General features: G+C 47.0%; 1 protein-coding gene across 1 annotated transcript in view; it reads right to left on the reverse strand.

Annotated features, from left to right (window-relative positions):
• The window catches only part of C2cd3 (C2 domain containing 3 centriole elongation regulator), a 117,698-nt gene that overhangs the window by 12,981 nt on the left and 80,924 nt on the right, over positions 1 to 23,793 (reverse strand). The window contains exons 27-32 of the mRNA XM_059270563.1: positions 21,642 to 21,847; positions 20,908 to 21,041; positions 15,616 to 15,777; positions 12,565 to 12,785; positions 9,056 to 9,968; positions 2,884 to 2,995 (exon numbers count right to left, since the gene is read on the reverse strand). Coding sequence (XP_059126546.1) covers positions 2,884 to 2,995; positions 9,056 to 9,968; positions 12,565 to 12,785; positions 15,616 to 15,777; positions 20,908 to 21,041; positions 21,642 to 21,847 — 1,748 coding nt within the window. The remainder of the gene's footprint in view (positions 1 to 2,883; positions 2,996 to 9,055; positions 9,969 to 12,564; positions 12,786 to 15,615; positions 15,778 to 20,907; positions 21,042 to 21,641; positions 21,848 to 23,793) is intronic.

The following is a 23,793-nucleotide window of genomic DNA, read 5'->3' on the forward strand; positions in this document are numbered from 1 at the left end:
AGCACCAGTCCAGGGGTGTGTCACCAGCGCTGGGCAGATAGGCCCCCGGGAATGCTTCCTGTGGGAGGCTGCAGTGCCGTTGGTCAAGATATCATTTGCCGTAGTTCTTGATACCAGGCACACAGGCACGAGGTCCCCTTCTTTATAATTTTCCATTTGATTATTAACACTGCTGGAACAAGACATGGCAGCTCCATTTTGCTTTAGGGAAGTTTCATAGCAGTGCCTTAAACGCACAGGCGATCTGACTTTCAGCACCAGCAGGCTTCCAGCCAGAATCCATCTCCTGGGGTTTCCTGGTCTGAGACCTTCCAGTGCTGAACTGGGCCAACTGTGATGGCACTGGTTATCCTAAGTGGGACCCAGACAGTTCTAAGGAGAGATGGTCCCAAGGGCAGCAAGCAATGGAATTCCCCTGCGGGCAAGCCAGGAAGGGTGAGACCTGCATGGGTCTCATCTGCATGAAACTCAGTGTGCCCTTTAAGGGAAGGGAGGTTCTCATCTCTTCTTTCTCCCACACTCTGTCTCAGAAAGACCAAAGACAGTCTGTCCCCGGGGGAGGAAGCCACCACAGAGGCACAAACACAGAAACAGGAACAGCATTCTGTCTGGTAGTTCTGTCACAGCGACTTGTGGAACTCTTCCTGTGGGGCATGACTCAGTGACCCTTCACCCACTTGGCCCAGAGGGCGGCAGGGAGGATTCAAGTGTGCCTACTTAATTCTCCCCTCGTCTTGTTAACCACGCATTATCAGCTTGCTGTTACTTAGAACAAAACCGAGACCCAGAGAGGTCAAGCCATGTGCCCCGGGTCCTTTGGTTACTCACTAGCAGGTCCAGCGTTCTGTTTCATGAATGTTGTGCTCCAGCTGGTGCTCAGTGCCTGGACACAGCCCCCAAAGCCTAGTGCAGAAGGCTTGGCCATGTGTGTGAAATGTCAGAAGAGGTACAGAGGAAGGAGGTGAGCCAGAGGAGGAATCAGGACCACAAAAGCCCACAGGTTCCTTGCATTGCTGCCCCCGGACGGGTTCTACTCAGACAGACAGGACCTCAGATTGAGCTATCTGCCAAACCAATAGATGTTTTGGAAATACGCAGGGGAGGTTGGAAAGAGAGGGAGAGGAAGCCAGTGAACGGTTCAGACATCTTAACACTTCTCCTGAGAACCATCACACAGCTGTCTCTTGGCCTGTGAACTATGAGTAAGCATAGAACTCGTTAACATAGGGCTCTCAGGACCAGTCAGAACTGACTCTACCCCTATCAACACAGCCTCTGGGGAGGCATGGGGAACGTTTACATTGTTAACTGCTAAATGAAGTCTATTTAAACCAAGGCAGATGGGCTAGGAAAACATTCCCATGTGCTGGGTGTGGTGGTACACTGTAATTTCAGTACCTACACACACACACACACACACACACACACACACACACACACACACACACACCAGAAGAAGCAAAGTGTTAAGATTTCAGGTGGAAAGGAGAGGGCAGGGTTTGGAGACACAAACAGATTCACTTGACTCCTAGAGTCTCCACTCTCTTGAAAGAGACTCAGTTTCTTCGTGTGTGGAGCTGTGGACAGGAAGCTCTGAGTCTCAGTTTGCTCATTGTCATGGTTTGGATATTAAGTGTTCCTTCAAAAGTCTCATGTACTCAAGGCTGGATCCTTAGCTGGTGTCTCTATTTTGGGAGAGTCTGGGAGTTTCAGGAGGGGCCTGGCTGGAGGTTGATGAGCCTCTGGTGGTTACGTTTGGCTGCTAGTCCTTCTCTGTTTACCTGCTTCTTGTCTGTCTTGAGGTGGGTAGCTTCTGCCACCATCAATGCAGCCGAGGACTACGGACTGTGATCTGAAGGAAGCCTTTCTACTTTAAGTTGCTTCTGTCTGGTAGCCTACCACAGCGCCAACCTGATGTACTCACTAAGTGGGGAGAGTCTGGCTAGCCTACCCAGTGGCTGGAAGATAAAAACAGTCGACTGTAGCGTACTTAGAACAATGTTTAAGTCATGCAAGTATTGAATAGGGGCTATTGCCACAGTCAGCAAGCAAGCACATTTTCTTATAACTTACATTTGTCTCTGAAAAAATGTTTTGAAAGCTCTGGGGCGGCTGCTTTGTGTCCACTACACAGCACCAGTCCCTAGCTCCTTTCTCCCCTATGTTATGTCCCCCCACCTTAAATGTGGCATTCTATGTATTTGTTAGAATATAAATTAGGTCACATTCTCTCCAGAGGGAGCCCAAGGAGGAAAAGCCGTCAGCTGGCCTTGGGGACATGGCAAGGTAGCCTGAGGCAGGATCACAGGTATGACTGGTTCTTGGACAGCTCTTTCTTTCTAAAAAAAGATGAGCTCACACAGGCCAGGCTAGAACTCCAGATAACTATGTTTCCACCAAATGCTGGAGTCACAGGCCTGTGACACCATACCTGGCTGGCTGGCTGGCTTTTTGTTTGTTTAGGATTTGTGTTACACAAAGACAGATAATTTACCTATATAATCTATATCTATGACATATATCTACATATCTATATCCGAACAGTATGGTTGTTAGTTTTGCTCCTTGCAGTGAGACCAGGCACTACGTCAGAGAGAAAAGTGGAGAACGGGATCTGTGTACACGTCTAGCTGCTTGACGTTCGTATTGATGAAGAGTTATCAGAGTGTTTTGTAAGGAGCAACTGGACACACTGCCTCGATTACCCTGCTCTTCATCTGGACCCGACAGGCTGTCACGGTCCCCTAGGGATGCACTTCTTATTTGTGGTGACCCCTGGAGCAGCTTCTCCAGGGAGATGGCTCAGGGCAGCTCTGTGTGCTGTATGCTTTCAGGGAATCGATGCTGACTGGGCAGGAACGGGAGGCCAGTGGCTGCTCTTACCTGGTCAGCTGTGGCTGGTGGTGGCAGAGCTGGGGAGTAGGAGATCAAGCGGAGAGAAGCCTCCAGTTGCCGGGGAGGCAGAAAGAAGTTGGGCACCACAATCGGTTCTGGGCTGCAATGGTAGTTAAGGGACAAAAATACCTAGACGGCCACCCTCATGTCAGACCAGCACCCCACCTGACCTCAGCCATGCTTTTCGTGTTCTCCTATTTCCTTCCTCCTGTCCGTGAATCCTGGCACAAGTAGTTCCCTCACGGGAAGACCCTGCCCTCTCTTAACCTGTGTCCTCCCTCCTGTCCCGTCCCTCTCTTTCTTTAGTCTCTAGTGGGTTCACACCCCAACCTCCTCCAGAAAGACCTTTCCTAACCTTAGCTACATGGTCCCTCCTCCTCCGCTCCCGAGAGCAGTCTATAACACAGAAGAATGTTCAATTACTATAAGAATTTTTTCAAATTATTACTTTATATATATGGGTGTTTTCTCTGCATGTATGTCTGTGTACCACATGCATGCCTGGTGCTTAAGGAGGCTGGAAGAGGGCACCAGATCCCCTAGAACTGGAGTTACAGTGTGAGCCACCGTGTGGGTGCTGTGAATTGACCCTGTTCTGGAAGAACAGCTAGGGCTCTGAACCACTGAGCCATCTCTCCGGCCCATATTTAATTTCCTATGTGTGCAGCGTTCTTCCAGTTTCCCAACAGCAGTGTCCTTCAGTTACCACGGTACCTGCCTAGAGCTTGCAGGAGGTGGGAGGGCAGCAAGGGCTGAACACTGGCTGAGGGCCTGCTGGTTAAAAGTCATGTTCTGACATGGAGAGGGTGGAAAGGTGGCTTAGGGCAGTGCCTCGACCAGGAAGGAGGTGACTGGTCCTGGAGGACCTGCCTACTGGCTCTTCTCTGAACACATTGAAAAACCAGAGCTGGGGTGGGGAGACGTGGCCGAGCTAGTCTGTCCGGTCTGCACATGAGACCTATAAAGGTGTGGGCTATAGCTCGGACTTCTCTGTACCCCATAAGCTGCTGTTAGAAGCACAAATATCTGTTGAGTTACAGCACTGACTCAGACTGCCTTAATTTTGAGGGAGACAGAGGGGACTGTTGTGGTGCTGTTTTTTAGGGTTTCTGTTTAAGTAGCTAAGTATGGCTCTGACTTAATTTGTTTACCCAGCTTTCCATTTTATTGTTTTTCTCTTATGACAGAGTGGCCTCCAACAGGGCAGAGACGATGTCATTTTCATAGCCCTATTCCCATTACCTAGCCTGGGACAGAATAAATGCTCAATGAATATCTCCTGAATGGACGACATGCACCCACATGTATAAGCCTTTGATTTCCCTAGAGAGGTGGGGTGGACCCTTTGACCCAGGCTATCTCCAGAGCTGGACAGGGGTGGGGTGGGGGGGGCTGTTTGCTGGTGCTGCTCTTTCTACCCTTAGCCGCATTCAGCTGAGGTTACGGGGAAGGAGCATTGCCGGGAGGTGTCGGCTGGACCTGAACACAGAAGCTCTCCTTAGTTCGTTACGTCCTGTTTGCTCTGCAGGGTGACTGTCTACTTTGAGGTTCTTTCTCCTGTTTGTGAGAGTGTACAAGGTCTTACATTTATAAAAACACTAACACTGCGCCTCCCACCCCACCATGACCCCACTTCTAGTTACCACTCAGCTGACAATCAGGAGGATTAGTTTCTATAGGAAACAGGCTTGGAATGGAGCCTGATCTCACAGAGCTGCTGCTCCTGCTGACACAGTGTGGAGGGACAGGTGCCCACTGGAGCTGTCCTCTCCACCAGTTCCCTCAGCACTGAAATGTGGTCTTCGCCTACCACTGCAGGTCTTTCCTAAAGTTCACACGTCCCACCACGGGACCCATCCTCACTTCTGACCAGGACACGAAACTATAGCTCTGTCTGCATGTCATCTCCCCAGGGCCCCCACCCTCAGGAACCCCCCCCCCCCCGTCTGCATGTCACCTCCCCAGGGCCCCCACCCTCAGGAACCCCCCCCTCCGTCTGCATGTCATCTCCCCAGGGCCCCCACCCTCAGGAACCCCCCCCCCCGTCTGCGTGTCACCTCCCCAGGGCCCCCACCCTCAGGAACCCCCCCCTCCGTCTGCATGTCATCTCCCCAGGGCCCCCACCCTCAGGAACCCCCCCTCCGTCTGCATGTCATCTCCCCAGTGCCCCCACCCTCAGGAACCCCCCCGTCTGCATGTCATCTCCCCAGTGCCCCCACCCTCAGGAACCCCGTCTGCATGTCATCTCCCCAGGGCCCCCACCCTCAGGAACCCCCCCCCTCCGTCTGCATGTCATCTCCCCAGGGCCCCCACCCTCAGGAACCCCCCCGTCTGCATGTCATCTCCCCAGGGCCCCCACCCTCAGGAACCCCGTCTGCATGTCATCTCCCCAGGGGCCCCACCCTCAGGGACCCCCCCCCGTCTGCATGTCATCTCCCCAGGGCCCCCACCCTCAGGAACCCCCCCCCCCGTCTGCATGTCATCTCCCCAGGGCCCCCACCCTCAGGAACCCCGTCTGCATGCCACCTAGGGTGGTTTGAAAGAAATGGCCCCCACAGAGAGTGACACTATTAGGAGGTGTGGCCCTGCTGGAGTAGGTGTGGCTTCGCTGGAAGAAGTGTGTCACTGTGGGGTGGGCTTTGAGGTCCCATGATCACGCTATGTCCTGTGTCACAGTTCCCTCCTGCTGCCTGGCAATCGAGATGTAGAACTCTCAGGTCTTTCTCCAGCACCATGTCTGCCTGCATGCTGCCTACCATGATGGTAATGGACTAAACCTCTGAAACTATAAGCCACTCAATTAAATGTCCTCCTTTGTAAGAGTTGCCATGGTCACGGTGTCTTCATGGCAGCAGAAACCCTAGCTAAGACAGCACTCTCAGGTCTCACAGCTCTACTCTCTGCTGTCTTCACGTCTGAGATGCTCACTTGATCCTCTGCCTGTAATCAAGGACCGCATTTCCTCCTGGATGTCCTGTGACACTTGTCTACCATGGACATATCTTTCTCCAAGACCAGCTCTCTGTGCTTCCCTATCTAGTAAAGACATTGCCAACCTATAACCTGTGACAGAAACGTCAGCCACACTTGAGATTTTCTTCTTCATCCCCACCTTCTGTCTGATCCCGTGTCTTCTCCATGCTTTAGGCCAGATGGTCTCCATCTCTTGTTGGTACCAGTGTCCTGAGTGGTCCGCTGATGTTTGCTTGCTTTCTTCTTTTTTGAGACATTATCTTTCCCAGGCTGGCCTTGAACTCCTGATTGCTCTGCCCCAGCCTCTGACTGCTGGCATAACAGGCATTCCCTACCACACCAGCAGGCCCATTCCTCACATCTCTTTTTGGACTTCTTTTTTTAAAGGTTTATTTACCATATATACAGTGTTCTACCTGCATGTATGTCTGCAGGCCAGAAGAGGGCACCAGATCTCATTACAGATGGTTGTGAGCCACCATGTGGGTGCTGGGAATTGAATTCAGGTCCTCTGAAGAGCAGTCAGTGCTCTTAACCGCTGAGCCATCTCTCCAGCCCATCTCTTTTTGTACTTCTGAGCAGCCTACATCAGCCTCTCTTCTTGCTCCTGTGTCTCACCAAAGCACTTGGAGCAATTGCCTGTACCTGCCTTTCACCAGACAATGGAACTGGAGTTTAGTAAAGGCTGCTCTGTCCTTGGGACTTAGTGTATGGTCTGAAAGAATGGAAGGTCTGAACTCAAGCAGCCTGAGGCCTGGGCACATGTGGCAGCTCTTCCCCTGACAACAATGTGACCATAACTATACTGACTATGTCGGCAGGGATGTCAGGAGCTCTGAGCGTCTCGGGAGGCTTTACCCAGCCATAGGCCTTTCCCGATCTCTGTAACCCTTAGGTTTCTCTCTCATCTGTATCATGAATCAGAGTAGGGCTCAGCTGGTACTTGCTGTGCAGGACCCTAGTTTGGATTCCCAGCACCCACATAGAAAGTCAGGGATGGTGGCACATGCTTGTAATCCTAGTGCCGGTAAGATCCCTGGAGCACAGGAGCCACCAGCTGGTTTTGCTGCACTGGTGAATTCCAGGTTTAGTGAGAGACTTTGTCTCAAAAAATAAGGTGAAGAAAAATGGAGGTGGTTCTGGCCTCCACATGCACTAGCACACACACGCAGTGATCATATATACATATGCATATACATGAGCCCATGATTATGAATATACCACATGCATACAAATGAATCATTTATACAATGATTCTACTCATCTGATTTTCTGTTTTATGGAAATGTGATAGTTTAGTTTAATCTATATTTACTGATTTCTACTCTGCAATGCTAGGTGAGGGTGAGCATGGGGGAAAAAGGACATTGACCCGAGGAACTTGCAAGTCTGGTCGGATAGGGATCATGTCTTCCATCTGATCTGAGAACAGGCTCAGGAAGGCTAGACCTGAATTCATACCAGTAATAAGATGTGGGGTCTGGAGGGTCAAAGTCAGGCTCCTGATTTCTAGGATGGGAAGATCTCTTATCGTAAAGCAGCTTACTTCACTGGCCCGTGTGGCTCACAGGATCAGTTGGTTAGGAGCACATACGAAGGGTAGAGATGGTGCTAAGTGCTTTACTTTCCTATAACATGTCATCGTTTCAAAGGAGGGACAGGGGAGAATCAGGTACCACATCTTTCCATCAGTAATTACATTCTGAGAGCCTAGGCAAGTCTACTTCAATGATACCTACTTTTTAGTTCTATCATCACTTTTCTTTTCTTTTCCTTTTTAAACAGTTTCTCTGTGTAGCCCTGGCTGTCCTAAAACTTGCTCTGTAGATCAGGCTGGCTTTGAACTCAGAGATCCACCTGCCTCTGCCTCCTGAGTGCTAGGATTAAAGGTGTGTGCCATCATTGCCTAGCTCACTTTTTTTTAAATTTTTTTAAGATTTTATTTAGGCCAGGCAGTGGTGGCGCAGGCCTTTAATCCCAGCACTTGGGAGGCAGAGCCAGGCGGATCTCTGTGAGTTAAAGGCCAGCCTGGGCTACCAAGTGAGTTCCAGGAAAGGCGCAAAGCTACACAGAGAAACCCTGTATTGAAAAAAAAAAAAAGGTTTTATTTATTATGTATACAGAAGAGGGCACCAGATCTTATTACAGATGGTTGTGAGCCACCATGTGGGTGCTGGAAATTGAACTCAGGACCTCTGGAAGAGCAGTCAGTGCTCTTAACCTCTGAGCCATCTCTCCAGCCCCACTACTTTTTTTTTTTTTTTTTTTTAAGTTAAATCCTGGGGGCTGGAGAGATGCTCCAGTGGTGGAGAGCACTGGCTGCTCTTCTACAGCACCTAGGTTCTACTCCCAGCATTCTCATGGTGGCTCACAACTGTCTGTAAACTCCCGTTCTAGGGGATCCAGCACTCTCTTCTGGCCTCCATGGGTACTGCATGCACATGGTACACAGACATTCATGCAGGCAAATACTCATGCACATAAATTATAAATGAATCTTTAAAAAAGTCACTGAGCCTGTTTCCTCACATGCAGAGTAGATGCCACTCATTTAAAATACTTGTGTGAGAAATTAAAAAGTTCCTAGCATACAGTAAATACTAATCAATAGTAATACTCTCTCTCTATACCCACTCTCCTTTTTGTGGTTCTGGGGATAAAAGCCAAGGCTAGGCAAGTGTCCTACCAAGTTACTCTAGCTCCAGCTCCAGCCTGCCTTTTATTCCAACTGAGGGCCTGAGCCTTGTCTTCAGGTAGGAAACTGCACAGTATATAAACTGGAGAAGCTAGACAGAAAAGTTCATTGTGAATGTGCTACCAACACCCAAGTCCCAGTCAGTGCTTCCTACCTGAAGGGGCTGGTATCAATGGTGGATTTGTTTGTTTGTTTTTGGACACGGTCTTGCTCTGTAACCTACACTGACCCAGAGCTCCCAGTTCTCCATCCCTCCCCACCCCAGTGCTGGGATTATAGGCATGCATCACCAAGCATGGCTTCATTGGTAGACTTAAGACACTAGTCATGCAAGTGAGACTTCTGAAGGAAGAGCCTTCCCATGCCCTACATCCTCCAGTGCATTCCACAAGGGCCACTGGTCACACTCACTCTCTCAGCCTGATAGCAGCACCCAAAGTGCCCAGGGAGAGACGGCCTAAGTACCCACTTGTGGGTAACACCAAAGGATACAGGAGGTTCTGCCTCGTGGACACCTCTGGTCCGGTTGTTACCTGCTTCTGCCTTGAAGCAGGGGAGTCTACGGGTAGCTCCTTGTGGTTTTCTCTTTTGCTTTGTGAGGGCAGGTGTGGAGGAAACTTCTCAAAGCTCTCAGAAGAGTCACTGAACTCACTGGAGAAAGCTTCACTCTCGGCCAGGGCCTCTGGCATGGGCCTCTTGTCCTGACTGATCTGTGGTGAGCTCCGTCCAACAGAATCATTGTTCTCTTGGGCTCCTGAGAACGCTAGGCCTGGGACAAGCCGAGGCTTGGTTGCGGCAGACTCTTCAACCTTGGTGTTATAGGCTCCACCCTCCCAGGCAACACTTTGGTTAGGGGAGCCCTCTACAGATTGGGGTTTGACTGCCTTTTGTGGGCTGGACAACAAGCTACTTCTGCCCTTAAGCTCCTCTCTCGAGAAAGGTCCTGGAGGACAGGAGGGGCCTTCCCTTTTTCCCTCATTGGGCTGAGGGCTGAAGACCTCACTCATGTCTGACATGAAACTGGACCAGGGGCTAGTTTTGTCTGTCATTGTGGTAATTTCATTTAGGGTCCTGGGCTCAATAATGTCTTCTTCATAGTCTTCATCACTGAGGTCTGGGTCCACCTCAGTGTCTTCACCGCTCTGCACCCTCGTGATGGGTTCTATGTGCTCCACCGACTCATGGAGCACTCCTCCTCTCTCTGAAGTCTCTTCAAGGACAGGGGCAGGCAGGGAATTTGTGCTCGCCTCTCCAGCTCCTGCCAGTGGCTCCTCTGGAGTGGTGCTTCGTCCTCCCATGGCCTCGGTGTCCTGAGCATCTGGGAGGGTGGTGACTGCTCTGCTTCTACTCCTGGTTTGGTGAGAAGTCCAAGCTGCTTGTGAGTCTCTGGTGATAGTCTGCAGATCTGAATAGCAACAGATACCACTCTTACTATATGCAGGGCTACAGACCACACAGCTTCCTCACCGGCCTCTAGCTTCACAAGCATCCTTGCGATCAGACTTTAAAGGAACCTCACAACAGTTAATTCACCCAGGAGTCAGTGGAACTATCTTCACAGCAGTATGATTTCTAGTACTTTATTCTAATATTAGGGGCTGAGATCTAATCTATTTGTAGCTGTGGAGACACCCGTGGAAGTGCTCATGCTCAGATCTCTCGGGAGCTGAGGTCCTGACGGGCATGCTCATGCTTCCATTTACTTCAGTAATCACCTATATTAAAACCAAAACAGAGTCCACTCATTGACCTGCTCGATGACAGTTATTGAAACTATCTAGTTTACCTGGAAAATTAAAGCAAGGAAATCTTATCAACGCACAACGGAAGGGAAGAATGGAAGCAGCAGGGCACTGGGAAGAACGCAGGCTTTGGGTCCAGTCTCTACAGTTACGTTTGTGGTGGTGAGCAAACTGTCCCCCGGGCCTGCTTTCCTATCAAATGTGACCACTACCAGCCACTTCACAGGCTTGATACTCTGAGAGAAACGGGCAAACCCTGCAGAGTGCATGTACAGGCACTTAATCAGGAGGGAGGAAGTACCAGTCAACTCAAATTATTTTTTGGTAAAATGAGGGTGGAGAAATTAGTAAATAAGTTGGCATAATGGTACATGCCTTTGGTTTTAGCTATTCTGAAAGCTGAGGCAAGACAATTGCTTTAGTATAGAAGTTTTGAACCAGCCTGGACAACAAAGCAAGATCTCATCTCAAATAAACAATAGAAAAACAACAAAGACACAGGAAATGACACGTTTGTGTGATCCTTTTAGAGAAAAAGTCAGAAGCTAGTGGTGGATTTGACTTCCAGGGCTAAGGGCTCTACTGCTGACTTCGAGGGTTAACTAACAGGAGGGGCTTGTTTAATGTTCAGGTATCGTAGGAGAGTGTGTCTATGTATCTACCAGTGTACCTGCAAACAGAACAGGCACCAGGCAGACTTACTTGGCCCTGGTCTTTTGGTCTTCTGCCTTGGAGCAATTCCCTTTTTATAAACCAGTTTGTCTTCCAATGCCTATTACATCTCCCCCAAGAAGCCTACCCAGACGCACAGCTGGGAGGCTCTACTCTGGCCATGTTTCATAAGGAAGCACATGAGCACACACTACAGTGTAAAGCTGTTTCCCACATCAACTTGTGAGTGTCTTAGGGCAAGGCCCACATGTCTAGTTCATGTTGTCTTCAGGGGCCAGCAAAGGCCTACCACACAGATGCAGCGTGAATGAGACCTCATCAGTGACTCACTCATACCCATTAGTCTAGGGCCCTCTTCAGAAAAGTGTACTGAAGCGTGATGGACACAGAGCAGGCTTTTGTTACTTTTGAACTGTTTCCCTGAAGTAGAGATTCAGCTCTCTTCAAACCCATACTGTCTCTGTGAAAATGAGTTCTTATTCTGTTATTTCCTAGTCAAGAACTCCCTTTTCTCCACCCCACATCCACTCCCTTCTGTAAGAAGCACTATGATGGAGCCTACGGGTTTGCACATATTTGACCACTGGGTTGCATCCTTACTTTCTTTCTGGGTAAGTATTAAACCTCCAAATTTGACTTCAAGGCCAGCTTTAATCCTTCTATTCTTTTATTACATCTCTGTAAAGGGACTCGCCTATCTGTAGCCCTTTGTATCCTGATAAGGTCTCTCTTGTTTTGTCTTGTGGCACTCTTTCTTGGGAGAAGCTTCCTTGGCTCAGGACAGAGTATAAGTTTATGACGGCAGACACAACTGTCTGGTCGGCCCGACAGTGATCAATGTGGAGCGTAAGTCCACTACGGGGTATACCCAGAGTGTCTTTCAGGACATGTAGATTTTTACCCTCCCATACCTCTCAATACCAGTATCGAGGAAAAATGAGAACTGCTCTAAGGGACTTCTTGGAATGGTAAACTATAGACCCATGCAGGTCTTCTACAGTGATTTGTAAATGTGCAGACTTTGTTCTGGGTATGTGGGTACATGTCTGCAATCCAACATTTGGAAGGACAATGCAGGACGATTACTGTGAATCTGAGGCCAGCCTGAAGTACACAGTGATACCCTGCCTCAAAGCCAGCTAACCATCGAACCAAACAAAACAAAAAAAGAAAAACTTGCACACTTCTGGACTCTGAGAATTAGAATTTTAAATATGTTTGTAGCTAAGTTTTCCCCTGAAAGATAGAGGTGCAGACAAGTTCAAGAACAGCTAGGGGACCATCATCTAATCTATACCTGTCATTTTTGGTTAGGGGAATGAAAGGTCAAGAAAGAGCATGCCCAGTGTCAATAACAAGTTGGTGCTAGAAACCAAGGACCTGGTTTCCTGCCTCTCAGCCCAGTGCTCTTCCCATTGCCCCATGCTCCTGTCCACACCACTGTCCTTTCCTTCAAAAGGCAGAAAAAAGATGTGAAAACTGTTGTTTGTGTTCGTGATGGAGGCCCACCTGAGGGTAGACACTCAGGTGGCCTCTGACTTGGCCCCTAGTGATCAAAGCTGTAGCAGGAACAGCCCTGAGCCATACCTGAGATTAGGGAGCTGACTTGCAGCACCAGGTTACTGGATTTCTCCAGGATGCACTGGTTCTCGGGGTCTCGGCTGCTGGTCCCTGGGCCCACCGAGTCCCTCTGGCTCTCCTGGCTCTTTGTGATAGCAGGAGAGCTGTGAGAGCTGAAGGGCAGGAAAGGCCCGCTGAGCTTCTGGGTGAAGTACTTCTGGATCTCATCTAGCTCACTCAGATTCTTCCTGGGGAAAGGGGAGGGTGACAAAGAGGTCATTCATAGTGATTACAGGAATCTTCACAAGACAAGGCAGGACTGCTCACTTGGCTTAGTGCGGTATAGAACCTAGAACTACTATCCTCTTCAACCAACCCTTTACCCTCCACCTTCCACTGCAGAGCCAACTTTGCCCCCACCTCCCAAACACACACCCTTCTCATAAGGAACCATTCTTTTTGCTAGACTGTTTTGTTTCTTTAGGACAGGTCTTCGTAGAGCCCAGGCTGGCCTGGGGCTTGCTATAGTCTCGTCTCAGCTGAGATGACAAGCAAGTATCATAACACATGGCATCCAAGCCACCATTCTTGGTCCTCATCGTGGCAGTCCTCACTTGGCCTCACTCCTGTCACCTCTCAGTCAGTCATTCCTGACCCTCATCTAGCCAGCCTTCCCTGACCCTCCAGCTTGTCTCCAGACTCCATCTCCGTTTCCCCTGTATTCTCAATCACTGTGCCTGTTGACTTCATATCTACTTTTCCTTATGACTGTGACTCAGTGACAATTCCTTCCATCTACCATAGCCACCCGGCATAGTGCTGGGCACAGAACCAACGACTACTGAATAAGTCAACGTAGGTGAGTGACTTAAAACATCCTGTTTTCATTCTCACCACTGTCCAATGGAGAATCACATCAGTCTTCATTTGTATAGGAGTTTACGTTTTCAAATACACTACCTTGGTAATTGTCAGCCGACCACTTGAAATTAGTAATTGTTACTTTACAAATAAAGAACTTCAGGTTCAGAGACTGTAAGTGATTTGTCTAGGATAAGAAGTAGTATGTGTCTATTCAGATTCTGGGACTCCAAGTCTTAGGTTTTTTTCTAGGACACTAAATGGGCTCTGTCCCAACCTGGTCCGTTCCTTCTCATACTTCTTCAGATTATGAAACCTGAGATCAAACTCTCTCTACTTTGTCTCTTCTTTCCATTCATCTTTTTTTTTTTTTTTGTTTTTTTGTTTTTTTGTTTTTTCGAGATAGGGTTTCTCTGTGTAGTTTTGGTACCTGTTCTGGAGCTTGCTCTGTAGCCCAGGCTGGCCTCGAACTCACAGAGATTCACCTGGCTCTGCCTCCCAAGTGCTGGGATTAAAGGTGCGTGCCACAGCCACCTGGCTCCATTCCTCTTTTAAGGTTGCTGCTCGTGACTTTTCCAAGTCTACAATCTGAAATCACTGGGTCCCCTGTCTCCTTCATCCCTCTACTCTCAGCGTACACGGCTTTCTGTCTTGTCATTTTCTCATTACTTGGTATTTCATTAACTTTCTCTAATTCGGCCATGAATATCCAGGAACAGATGGTCTAGGAAGCATGTCTGCTGCCCTGAATATGCCCGGGAGGATTCCCATATCCCAGACTGAGTCAAATCGAAGTAAAGGGAGAGGACAAGGCTCATCCTTGTTCCATCACTACAGGATTGCATCTATCAAATGGTGGAGGTATCACCAAGTCATTCAGGGTCTACATCTGCACAGATGAATGCCTGCAGCAGCAGCAGAAGGCAAGCCAGAGCACATTTGGCAGTGTAGAAAACCTGCAACCCCAGGGCTTCCATCAGAGGCTCTGGCACAGATTCAGGGCCTGCACACTTGCTAGCACCATATCGTATCTTCTCACCAGTGACACAGGTCTATCAATACTTGTTCTACAGGTCACACATGGGTCACCATATCATACCTTCTCACCAGTGACACAGTCTATCAGTACTTGTTCTACAGGTCACACATGGGTCCCCAGTCGCCAAGGCCTTTTATGAGCAACTCCTAAAGAATTGCCCTGCTCCTTGCACTTAAATTTTATTTATTCAATTTAGTGTTGTGTGTGTGTGTGTGTGTGTGTGTGTAGACTGAAGCCAACTCTAGGGAGTTGTTTTTCCTCTGTTGCTGTGTGAGATCCTGGGATTGAACTCAGGATCTGAGGCCTGTGTGCAAGTGCCGCTCCTGCTGAGCCATCTTGCTGGCCTACTTCTTGTATCGTTAGCTCATTTTTTTTTTTAACCGTACAGTCAGTATTTCCCCAATCTTGATATACTCTATACCTCCGGCATTTGGAGATATTCTTCCTGCAGAGAACAGCCTTCCCATTTATTAGCCTCTTCTTTCAAAGGCCCCATGTGCTGTTTTTAACTCTTCTCACGTCCATCTTTCTGGATTACTCATTCCTCTGTCTGCTCTTGGACAGGACATCACAGCTCTCACTACCCTGCACTGTAGTTATCTGGCCATGGCTATCTCCTGCACTGGGGCTGGCAGGCCTCGAGGTCAAAGCTATTTAACGGTGAAATCAAGTCCTTTCCACTTTACCAGATCTCTCAATACCCTTGGGCTGATCTTGTGATCTACAGTATGTTTACTTCTTACAATGATTCTTTGCTAACTAGACCAACACAATGACAGGGAAGTGTGGACAAGACAGATAAGTAGAGTAAGGATGTGGTTGGGAAGATAAAGGCTATGGACAGGATGAGGTTTGTGAGCTGTAAAGATGCGACACTGTTCAGATGTGAGGGTGGCATCAACAAGTCCTGGTGAACAAGCTAAAGTTCTTGGATTTACAGGTGGACTGTTACCAGAGTCCTCTGAAGGAATACAGAGCTCTAACCGACAGATTCATCTGTGAGAAAGTCTACAAGGCTCCAAGGTCCAGCTCAGCACTAACGTGCATGAGATCACTCCACAGAACCTTCTGGAGCAGGAACAATGAATGGAAATGCCATACTCCACATTACCACTGCTCATTCCCCTGTGCTCCACACACAATGGCTCCCTGTGCTTCTTCCCACTGCAGGTCCTCACCTGAGAGAAGTCAGAATGGAGGTGTGGGAGGACAAAGGCGCTGTGGTCACTTTCTCATCACTTGCCAAGGCTGCCTCCCCATGCTGTAGGGACTCGTGAAAGCGGCGGATGTTCTGCACATGCTCCTCATGGCGTGCTGCCTGGCTTCTTATGGCTCCATTTCTGTGGGGAAACCGGGAGTGAAGGAAATGCCTAACCAAGGAGAGAACTCCACGTGTGACAACCGAGTCACTGCCGTGAGATGACACTGCAGACCTCTCCCCACCTCTGCAGCCACTCCGGCTTGCTCAGCTCTCTCGGATCAGCAGGTTTCCTAGAGAAACTTGCTTTTGGTCTCAGCCACTCCACTTCCTTCTGTTCTCCACATCAGAGCCGGAGTGATTTTTCTAAAACACAGATCTAACAACAAGAGTAACAACACCAATATATATGGAACCTTCATTATGACGGCAGTCGTTATAAGGATTCACCAGGGATTAATCTAGTCAGCAGCATCATTCCTTTCCGGCTCTGCCTCTTTTAATCTATAGAACAAATCTTTTAATTCCTAAGCATGATATTCAAGAATGTGACCGCAACAATCTTCTTTCTCTTGACAATTAGGCAGTCTTACTGAGATGTAATTCATACAGCATTCAATTAACCCAATTAAAATATACAATCCAAGCCTGGCATGGTGGCGCACACCTTTAATCCCAGCACTCGGGAGGCAGAGCCAGGTGGATCTCTGTGAGTTCGAGGCCAGCCTGGGCTACAGAGTGAGTTCCAGGAAAGGCGCCAAAGCTACACAGAGAAACCCTGTCTCAAATAGCAAAAAAAAAAAAAAAAAAAAAGAAAAAAAGAAATACAATACAATCCAGTGATTTTTAGTATATTAAGAGTTATCTACTCCTTTTCAAAAATCAGTTTTAGAACATTTTATCAGCTCCTAAAAGTAAATTCCAGATCCACTAGCAACCATTTCCATTTCTTCCTGAAACCCTGAAGCTGAGGCAACTACTTACTTATCTCCTGTCTTTACCATTTGTCTATTTAAATGTCATACAAATGGGATCGTACAATATACTTTTAAGTCTCTTTGATGTTATAATATATGATATATATATATATATATACACACACACACACACACACACACACACACACACACACATTAGGATATAATAAAATTTGTCAGTACTCTTCCTTTTTTTTTAATTAAAATTTCCATTTGTATTTAGAATTTTAAAAAGTAGTATTTACTTGCTTATTTTTTGTGTGTACATGCATGCTTGAGTGTGGAGTGTGTCTGATCCAGTGGAGCTGGAGTTATAGGCAGCTCTGAGGCGCCTGCTGTGGATGCTGGGAACTGAGCTCAGGTCCTCCAGAAGAGCAGCACCTCACTGCTGACACGACTCTCCAGCCCCTGCATTTAAACTTTTAGGGAACTGCCAGACTGTTTGGCAAGGCAGCTGGACAACTTCACAGTTGTTCCACCACCTTCTTCCTAGCACTTTATTATCTCTTGTTTCTTTTCAAACAGTTACTGCAGTGGGTAGGAAGCTGCATCTCATTTTGGTTTGATTTACATCTTTTCATTTGCTCAGTGACCACGTGCATATTTTCTTTGGAGAACTGTCTATCAGCTACTTTGTCTGTTTTAAAATCTTGTCCCTCTGCAGTGTTGGGGAATCAAATCCAGGCAGACAAGTGTTTCTATATTAGAAGTACTTCAGATGGGATATTTGTTTCATATTACTGTCAGAGTTCTGTTTGTAGTTTAGTTACAAATCCCTACTAGAGCTATATTTTAAAATTATTCTTCTATAGGTTTCCATTTTACTTTCTATTTTTAGATTTCTTCAAAAAGTATTTTTATTTTATGTGTGTGTGTGTGTGTGTGTGTGTGTGTGTGTGTGTGTGTGTGTGTGTAAGTATGTCATGTGTGTGGTGCCTGTGGAAGCCAGAAGAGGGTGTTGGATTCCTTGGACTTGGAGCTACAAGTGGCCATGAGCCCCAAGATGTGGGTGCTGGGAACTGAACTTGTGCCCGCTGAGCCATCTCTCCAGCCCTTTCCTTTTTTGACGGCGTCATTTACAGCATCCAGGGTCTTACTGGGATAAGTCAGCTCTTCTCTTCTTGCTTGTGCTTCTGTTGTCATATTAGGGAATCAATGCCTCACCAAAGGCTCCCTGACCATGTTTTCTTTGAAGAGTTTCTTGTTGTGCTACTGTGTTAATTCCTGTCAAGCTGGTTTGTGTCTGACACTTGGAGGGGGGCTGGCCCGGCCTGGGCTGGGTACCAGGCTGCTGCTGCACTCCTCAGAAGCCTGCTCTTTCCTCGCTGAACTGTCTTAGCACCTTGCTAAAATTAAGTTGACATATTTACCTTTGGATTATTAATTTTACTTCAGTGATCCTATTTCTAGCTGGTGCTGTGTTTTGCTTACTGTAGCTTTGTAGAATTGGGAACTTTGTTCTTTTTAAAAGGTTCTTTTGTCTATTCTGCATATCTTAAATTTCCATGAATTTTAGAATCAACTTATTCATTTCTAGAAAGAAGCCAACAGGGATTTTGATATGTTGAACCTACAAAAGAATTATGGAAATACATCTTAAAAATGTTAAATTCATGAATCCAAGAACATGGGACATTATCCCATTTACTTAGATTTTTACCATCTTTCAACAATATACTGATAGTTTTCAGAAAATATCTGTATTCATTAATATTTATCCTGTCTGCTATTATTGCAAATGTAATTGTTTTTTCAATTTTATTTTTGATTCCTCATTGCCAGTGTACAGAAATACAATTGGTTTTGTATGTTTAAACTTTTTCTCAATTTAAATGTGTAATATAATAAATGGTTAAGATATAATCCATATAAACAAACCTCTGTGGACTCATCATATTATTATTATTTGTGAGAACCTCACTGTGTAGGCTCAGCTGGCTTGAACTCACTATGTGCAAACTCTCAGAGATTTGCTTGCCTCTGCCTTTCAAGTACTGGGATTAAGGTGTGAGTACCATGCCTGGCCTGGGTTGTTACTTTTAATAGTACAAAAGAGTTCCCAAGTAGGAATGTTTAAGAACCACTGTTTTAACTAAGATGTAACCAAAACCCCAACACTCAACATATGTAAATTGTACGACTTGATGAGTTTTGATTTTGGCCTTCGTTCAAGGAAGTCATTACAAGGTAATGTAGCCACCCCTGCACAGCTTCCTCCTTTTGACACGCCTTCCTCTGGCCTCCTTGCTCACCCCACCCTATTGCTAGGTCACTGCTCATTTGCTCTCTGCTACTAAAGGTTAGTATGCATTCTCTAGAATTTATACAAGTGGCATTTTTGCAATCTACTCTTTTTTTCTAGCATAACTATTTTGAGATTCAGTATTTATCTTAATAACATTATTTCTTTTTGTGCTACATTCTATTTTATGAATATACCACTATTGGGCAATCTGTTCACCTAGTTGTTGATGGCTATCTGAGCTGTTTAGCTTCCCATTGCAGCAAACACACAAAACATTTAGAAAAGGCTACTCTAGGCATTTGCCATGTACTATTAGGAATTAAACTTCTTGTTTAAGATTGGTGTGAAAACAAACAGATGACTTATATAAAGTGTATTAAATGAGTTTATTTCTAGTCTCATTTACTCTTTATAACAATCCTTGAGGTAATATATTGTTTTTGTTGAGTAAAGAAGAAAACTGAGGCTCAAAGAACCGAAGTAGGGGCTGAAGAAATGACTCAGTAGTTAAGAGCATGGGCTGCTCTTCCATAGGACACAGATTCAACTCCCAGCACCCATGTGGTGACTCACAACTGTCTGTAACTCTAGTCCTAGGGGACCCACACCCTCTTTTGGACTTCAAGAGCACAAGCACTCATGTGATACACAGACATACATGCAGGTAAAACACCCATACACATAAATAAAGTTTAAAAAAGAATCAAAGTAATTAGCATTAGGTCATATACAGCTAGTCTACGCTAAGGCTAGCATAGGACTTTACCACCTTTTCCCTGGAGGGAGACAGGCTCAGAAACAGCTGGAGGTGGTTAGGGATGGCGTGGAGCTCATCCTGGAGCGGATGGTCAGATTAGAATAAAGACACGCCAGTACGGTCTTCTGATTTAACTGGGGCATTTTTATGCCGATAAAAAGCAAGTCACTAAGTTCTTAGCTTTAGAGTTACTAAACAGCGTCACTTAGAAACAAGCCCCTCGGCTATGTTTCTTTGGCTATGGTCAAAGCAGCACCTGGAGCCTAGAATGTTGAACACAGGAATTTAAACAGAATTACCTTCACATGGTGACCAAGGGAAAACTACAAAGTCCTAAACAGACCAGAGGGGGAGCAGCGTGGGGGTGTCTGTCCATCTCAGACAAGGGGTCTACTTAGTAACGGCCCTTGCAGGGGCAGCTGCATAAGAGAAGATTCTTCCATTTGAGACATGGTCCCACTATGCAGCCCTGGCTGGCCTGGAGCTCCTTCTGTAGACCAGGCTGGCCTTGAACTCAGAGATCTGCCTGCCTCTGCCTCCTGTGTGCTGACATTAAAAGCATGTGCCCTATGAGAGAATATTTTTGCTGAGTGGTAAGAAAAATGTGGGGAAAAACCTCTGGTAGGGGATACCAAGGCCTGCAAGAGAGAGAGGTAAAAGGACCACTCTGACTTTTGGTCTTGTTCTCTAACAGGATGAGGCATACGCTAGCCCAGAAATCCACACATACTGTCACGGCTACCTTAGTGAACAGAATGAGCTAAGCATGTATGTGTATGGTTTGGGATTTTAAAATTTATTCTTATTTTTTAGACAGGATCTCATATAGCCTAGGCTGACTTCAAACTCACAAAGTAGGGGAGGATGGCCTTGATATTCTGATCCTCCTGCCTCTACACCCCAAGTGCTGGGATCACAGGTGTGCACCACCACAGCTGGTTTATGAGGTGTGAAGGATTGAACTCAGGGCCCTGCACGTGGTAGGCAAGCACTCTGCCAACTGAGCTGCAGTCCTGGCCCTTGAACCAAGTGTTTTAAACAAAACTTGGCACAGTTTTTTCTTTGGAGGGTGATATAATTTTCATAAAAGGTGAAAGGGATCTAAGGACAAGAGGAGAGCGTTCCATCTCTCAATGGCAGTAAAAACACTCTAGTTCCTGTCTTACAAAGTTGTTTCCAGAGATCTTGAAAATCAATGTGTCTGCGTATGAAGTCTTTCCCTGTCTTTCTCCGGTGTCCTCCTCTAATAAAGGAGAGAGGAATGACAAGACAGTTCTTCCCATCAACAATTACCTTGCAGGAGAGGAGACATCTGCCTCCTTTGGAGAAGTGTGAGCAAGCTGGCCTTGCATGTGCCTTGCCACGGGCCCAGGGAATGCGTCACATACAGAAGAAGCAAGGAAGGAAAAGGGGCTGAACACTGGTACCTGCAGCAGCAATGGAAAAATGGCGCACTGGTTACCACTAATCCTTCGGAACAAAGCCAGACATAAACCTGAAATTCGCTTGGTATAGTTTACTCGCTCTGCGCTGAACACTGTTACGAGCAATATGCATTGCCTCATTTAAACTTAATAATCACCAAGACGGGGTTTCTCTGTGTAGCCCTGGCTGGACTGGAACTCACAGAGCTCCCCCTGCCTCTGCCTCCTGCATGCTCGGACTAAAGGTGTGCACCACCACCACCTGGCTTGGGCTGTGATATTCTTATCTTGTAGTCACCAGAACTGATCAGAAGACTGCTTACAAAGGGATCACCAAACTCCCAGTCACTTCCTCACACGCTCACTCATTCAATACTGACTGATTCCATGCTGTGCCAGGCAAATGTGAGAGGTGAATAGACTATTACAGCAATAAGAGTTCCCCTCCTGAGCAGTCTGGAAAACTCCCCTTCTTTTACACCCTCACCCCGAAGCCAGGAAGTTGTTGTCTACATAAAGTGTGGGCTTTAAGCTGGAAGTAGCACAAAGTATAAAGGCTCTTCTTACGGTGGACCTGTAATTAGTGTGAACAAGGAAACCTACCAGGGATCCTGGGGCCGCCATCCCTCGCCTGGCTTGTCTTTCTTCTTTTAAGTGCATCAGACTCTCCAGAGGGGAAACAGCAACTTTTATCTGCCCTTGGCACTCTCCACTGAAGTCTGTAATGTTGTACCAGCCACAGATAAACTGAAAGCCGGACAGTAGTGGGGAGAGGTCCACCGAGGCAAAGCCAATCACCCTCTCCTCATCTGTGGGGGAGAGAAGAGAAGAGCTGGTAGTGTGGCTGGCCATGTCCTCCTCCTGTTGAGACTGGAGACTACATGGAGAAGCTGGTTCAGATGACTAGAGCCACCCAACAACACTGGCACTGAGCTGAAAGGCTTGGGAGCCAGAGCCTATTACGAGTCCTTTTCTGTGCTGTGGTTATCCCCCACCCCATTGTCTTATTTGAGCAAGGTCTCAAGTATCCCAGGCTGGTCTTGAACTTGCTCTGTAGTTACAGACCAGTTGAACTTCTGATCTTTCTGCCTTCATCTCCTGAGTGCTAGGGACACAGACATGTGCTAGAACTACAGTTGTGTCACCGTGCTGTATTTATGTGGCCCTGGAGATCAAACCTAATCTTCACATGTGCTAGGCAAGCATCTACAAACAGCTACATCTCAGGTCCCTGTTTTGGTGCATCAGAGAAGAGCTGGCAGAGTTGTGCTTTGTATTCTTTATATAAGCAACTAGAAAAATTCTAACCTGTATACTACTTTCCTACAGACATAGCATGCCTCCATGATTTTTTTCGTGTGTGTGTGTGTGTGTGTGTGTGTGTGTGTGTGTGTGTGTGGCGTGTGCATGCACATGTGCGCACGCCGATACATGAGGGGTAGTCTTGAAATTTCAAGAATTTTCACATTCTCTCTCTCTCTCTTTTTTTTTTTGGTTTTTTTTCAAGACAGGGTTTCTCTGTCTAGGCCTGGCTGTCCTGGAACTCACTCTGTGGATCAGGCTGGCCTTGAACTCAGAGAGATCTGCCTCCTGAGTGCTGGGATTAAAGGCATGTGCCACCATTGCCTGGCAGATTTTCACTTTCTTTTTTTTTTTGGTTTTTCGAGACAGGGTTTCTCTGTGTAGCTTTGCGCCTTTCCTGGAACTCACTTGGTAGCCCAGGCTGGCCTCGAACTCACGGAGATCCACCTGGCTCTGCCTCCCGAGTGCTGGGATTAAAGGCGTGCGCCACCACCGCCCGGCTTCACTTTCTTATTTATAGTTGCATATATTTCCCACACTTCCTAAGATATACATATGTATTACAATTAATTAAGAACCAAATAAATCAGTTATAAAAGAAAGACAACCCCTGAAAAACAGCATGGGATACTGATCCACGCTGATCCAGCTGTTAGGTGATGTATGACACAGGAAGCCGCTTTGATATCCTAAGTCTGGGTTAAAGGTTCCAGCATGCCACCCTGCATTTGTTCCAGCATGCTAACTGCACTTCTCGTGTCCCCATGGCTGTCTGCCTTCTGTATCCTGTCACTTGGCATAGGAACTAGCAGAACAGGAAATCAAGCACTTGCTGACCACGGATGGCCTGGTGTTCTTCAGATGCTCTCTGTGGTGTGTCTGGGGGATCTGTGTGGGCGGGCCTAGACAGTTAGACGAATCTATCTTGTCTGGTTGAGGCATTTCCCTTAAATCCATTTACAACATGAGCTTACAGGCATCACTGGGGGTCCCAACGATAGGGGCAGCATTTTATTCTCCATACCCAGCAGTCCTAACATGATGGCAGCATAACGAAAGTGGTCCCATTTACTGAGCAGCACTTATGTGCCAAGTTATTTACAGATATTATTTCTAATCTTCACGCAACCCCAAAAGAATGTACTATATTATAATTGTATAAGGAAGATGAAAAAGAGGTACAGTGGTCTACCTCAGGTCACTCAGTTGGCAAATGGCAGAGTGAAGATTTGAACCTAGGTCTGCATATAATCAGACCTTATTCTTTTTCTCTTGCCATTGAATGAGGTGAACCCTATATGGCAGACAACTGCTATAGAACATTAGGGAGGAAAGGAAGGAGGGAGGAGTGTGGAGCCCAGTTCAATACACGAGGAGTTACTTATGCTGATCTAGAGAAACTGACTTCGGACCAGTCCTTGCATCCACAAGGCTGGTAGTGGCGGGGTTGTAA

Source organism: Peromyscus eremicus, chromosome 1 (genome assembly GCF_949786415.1).
Source record: "Peromyscus eremicus chromosome 1, PerEre_H2_v1, whole genome shotgun sequence".
Classification (NCBI taxonomy): Eukaryota; Metazoa; Chordata; class Mammalia; order Rodentia; family Cricetidae; genus Peromyscus; species Peromyscus eremicus.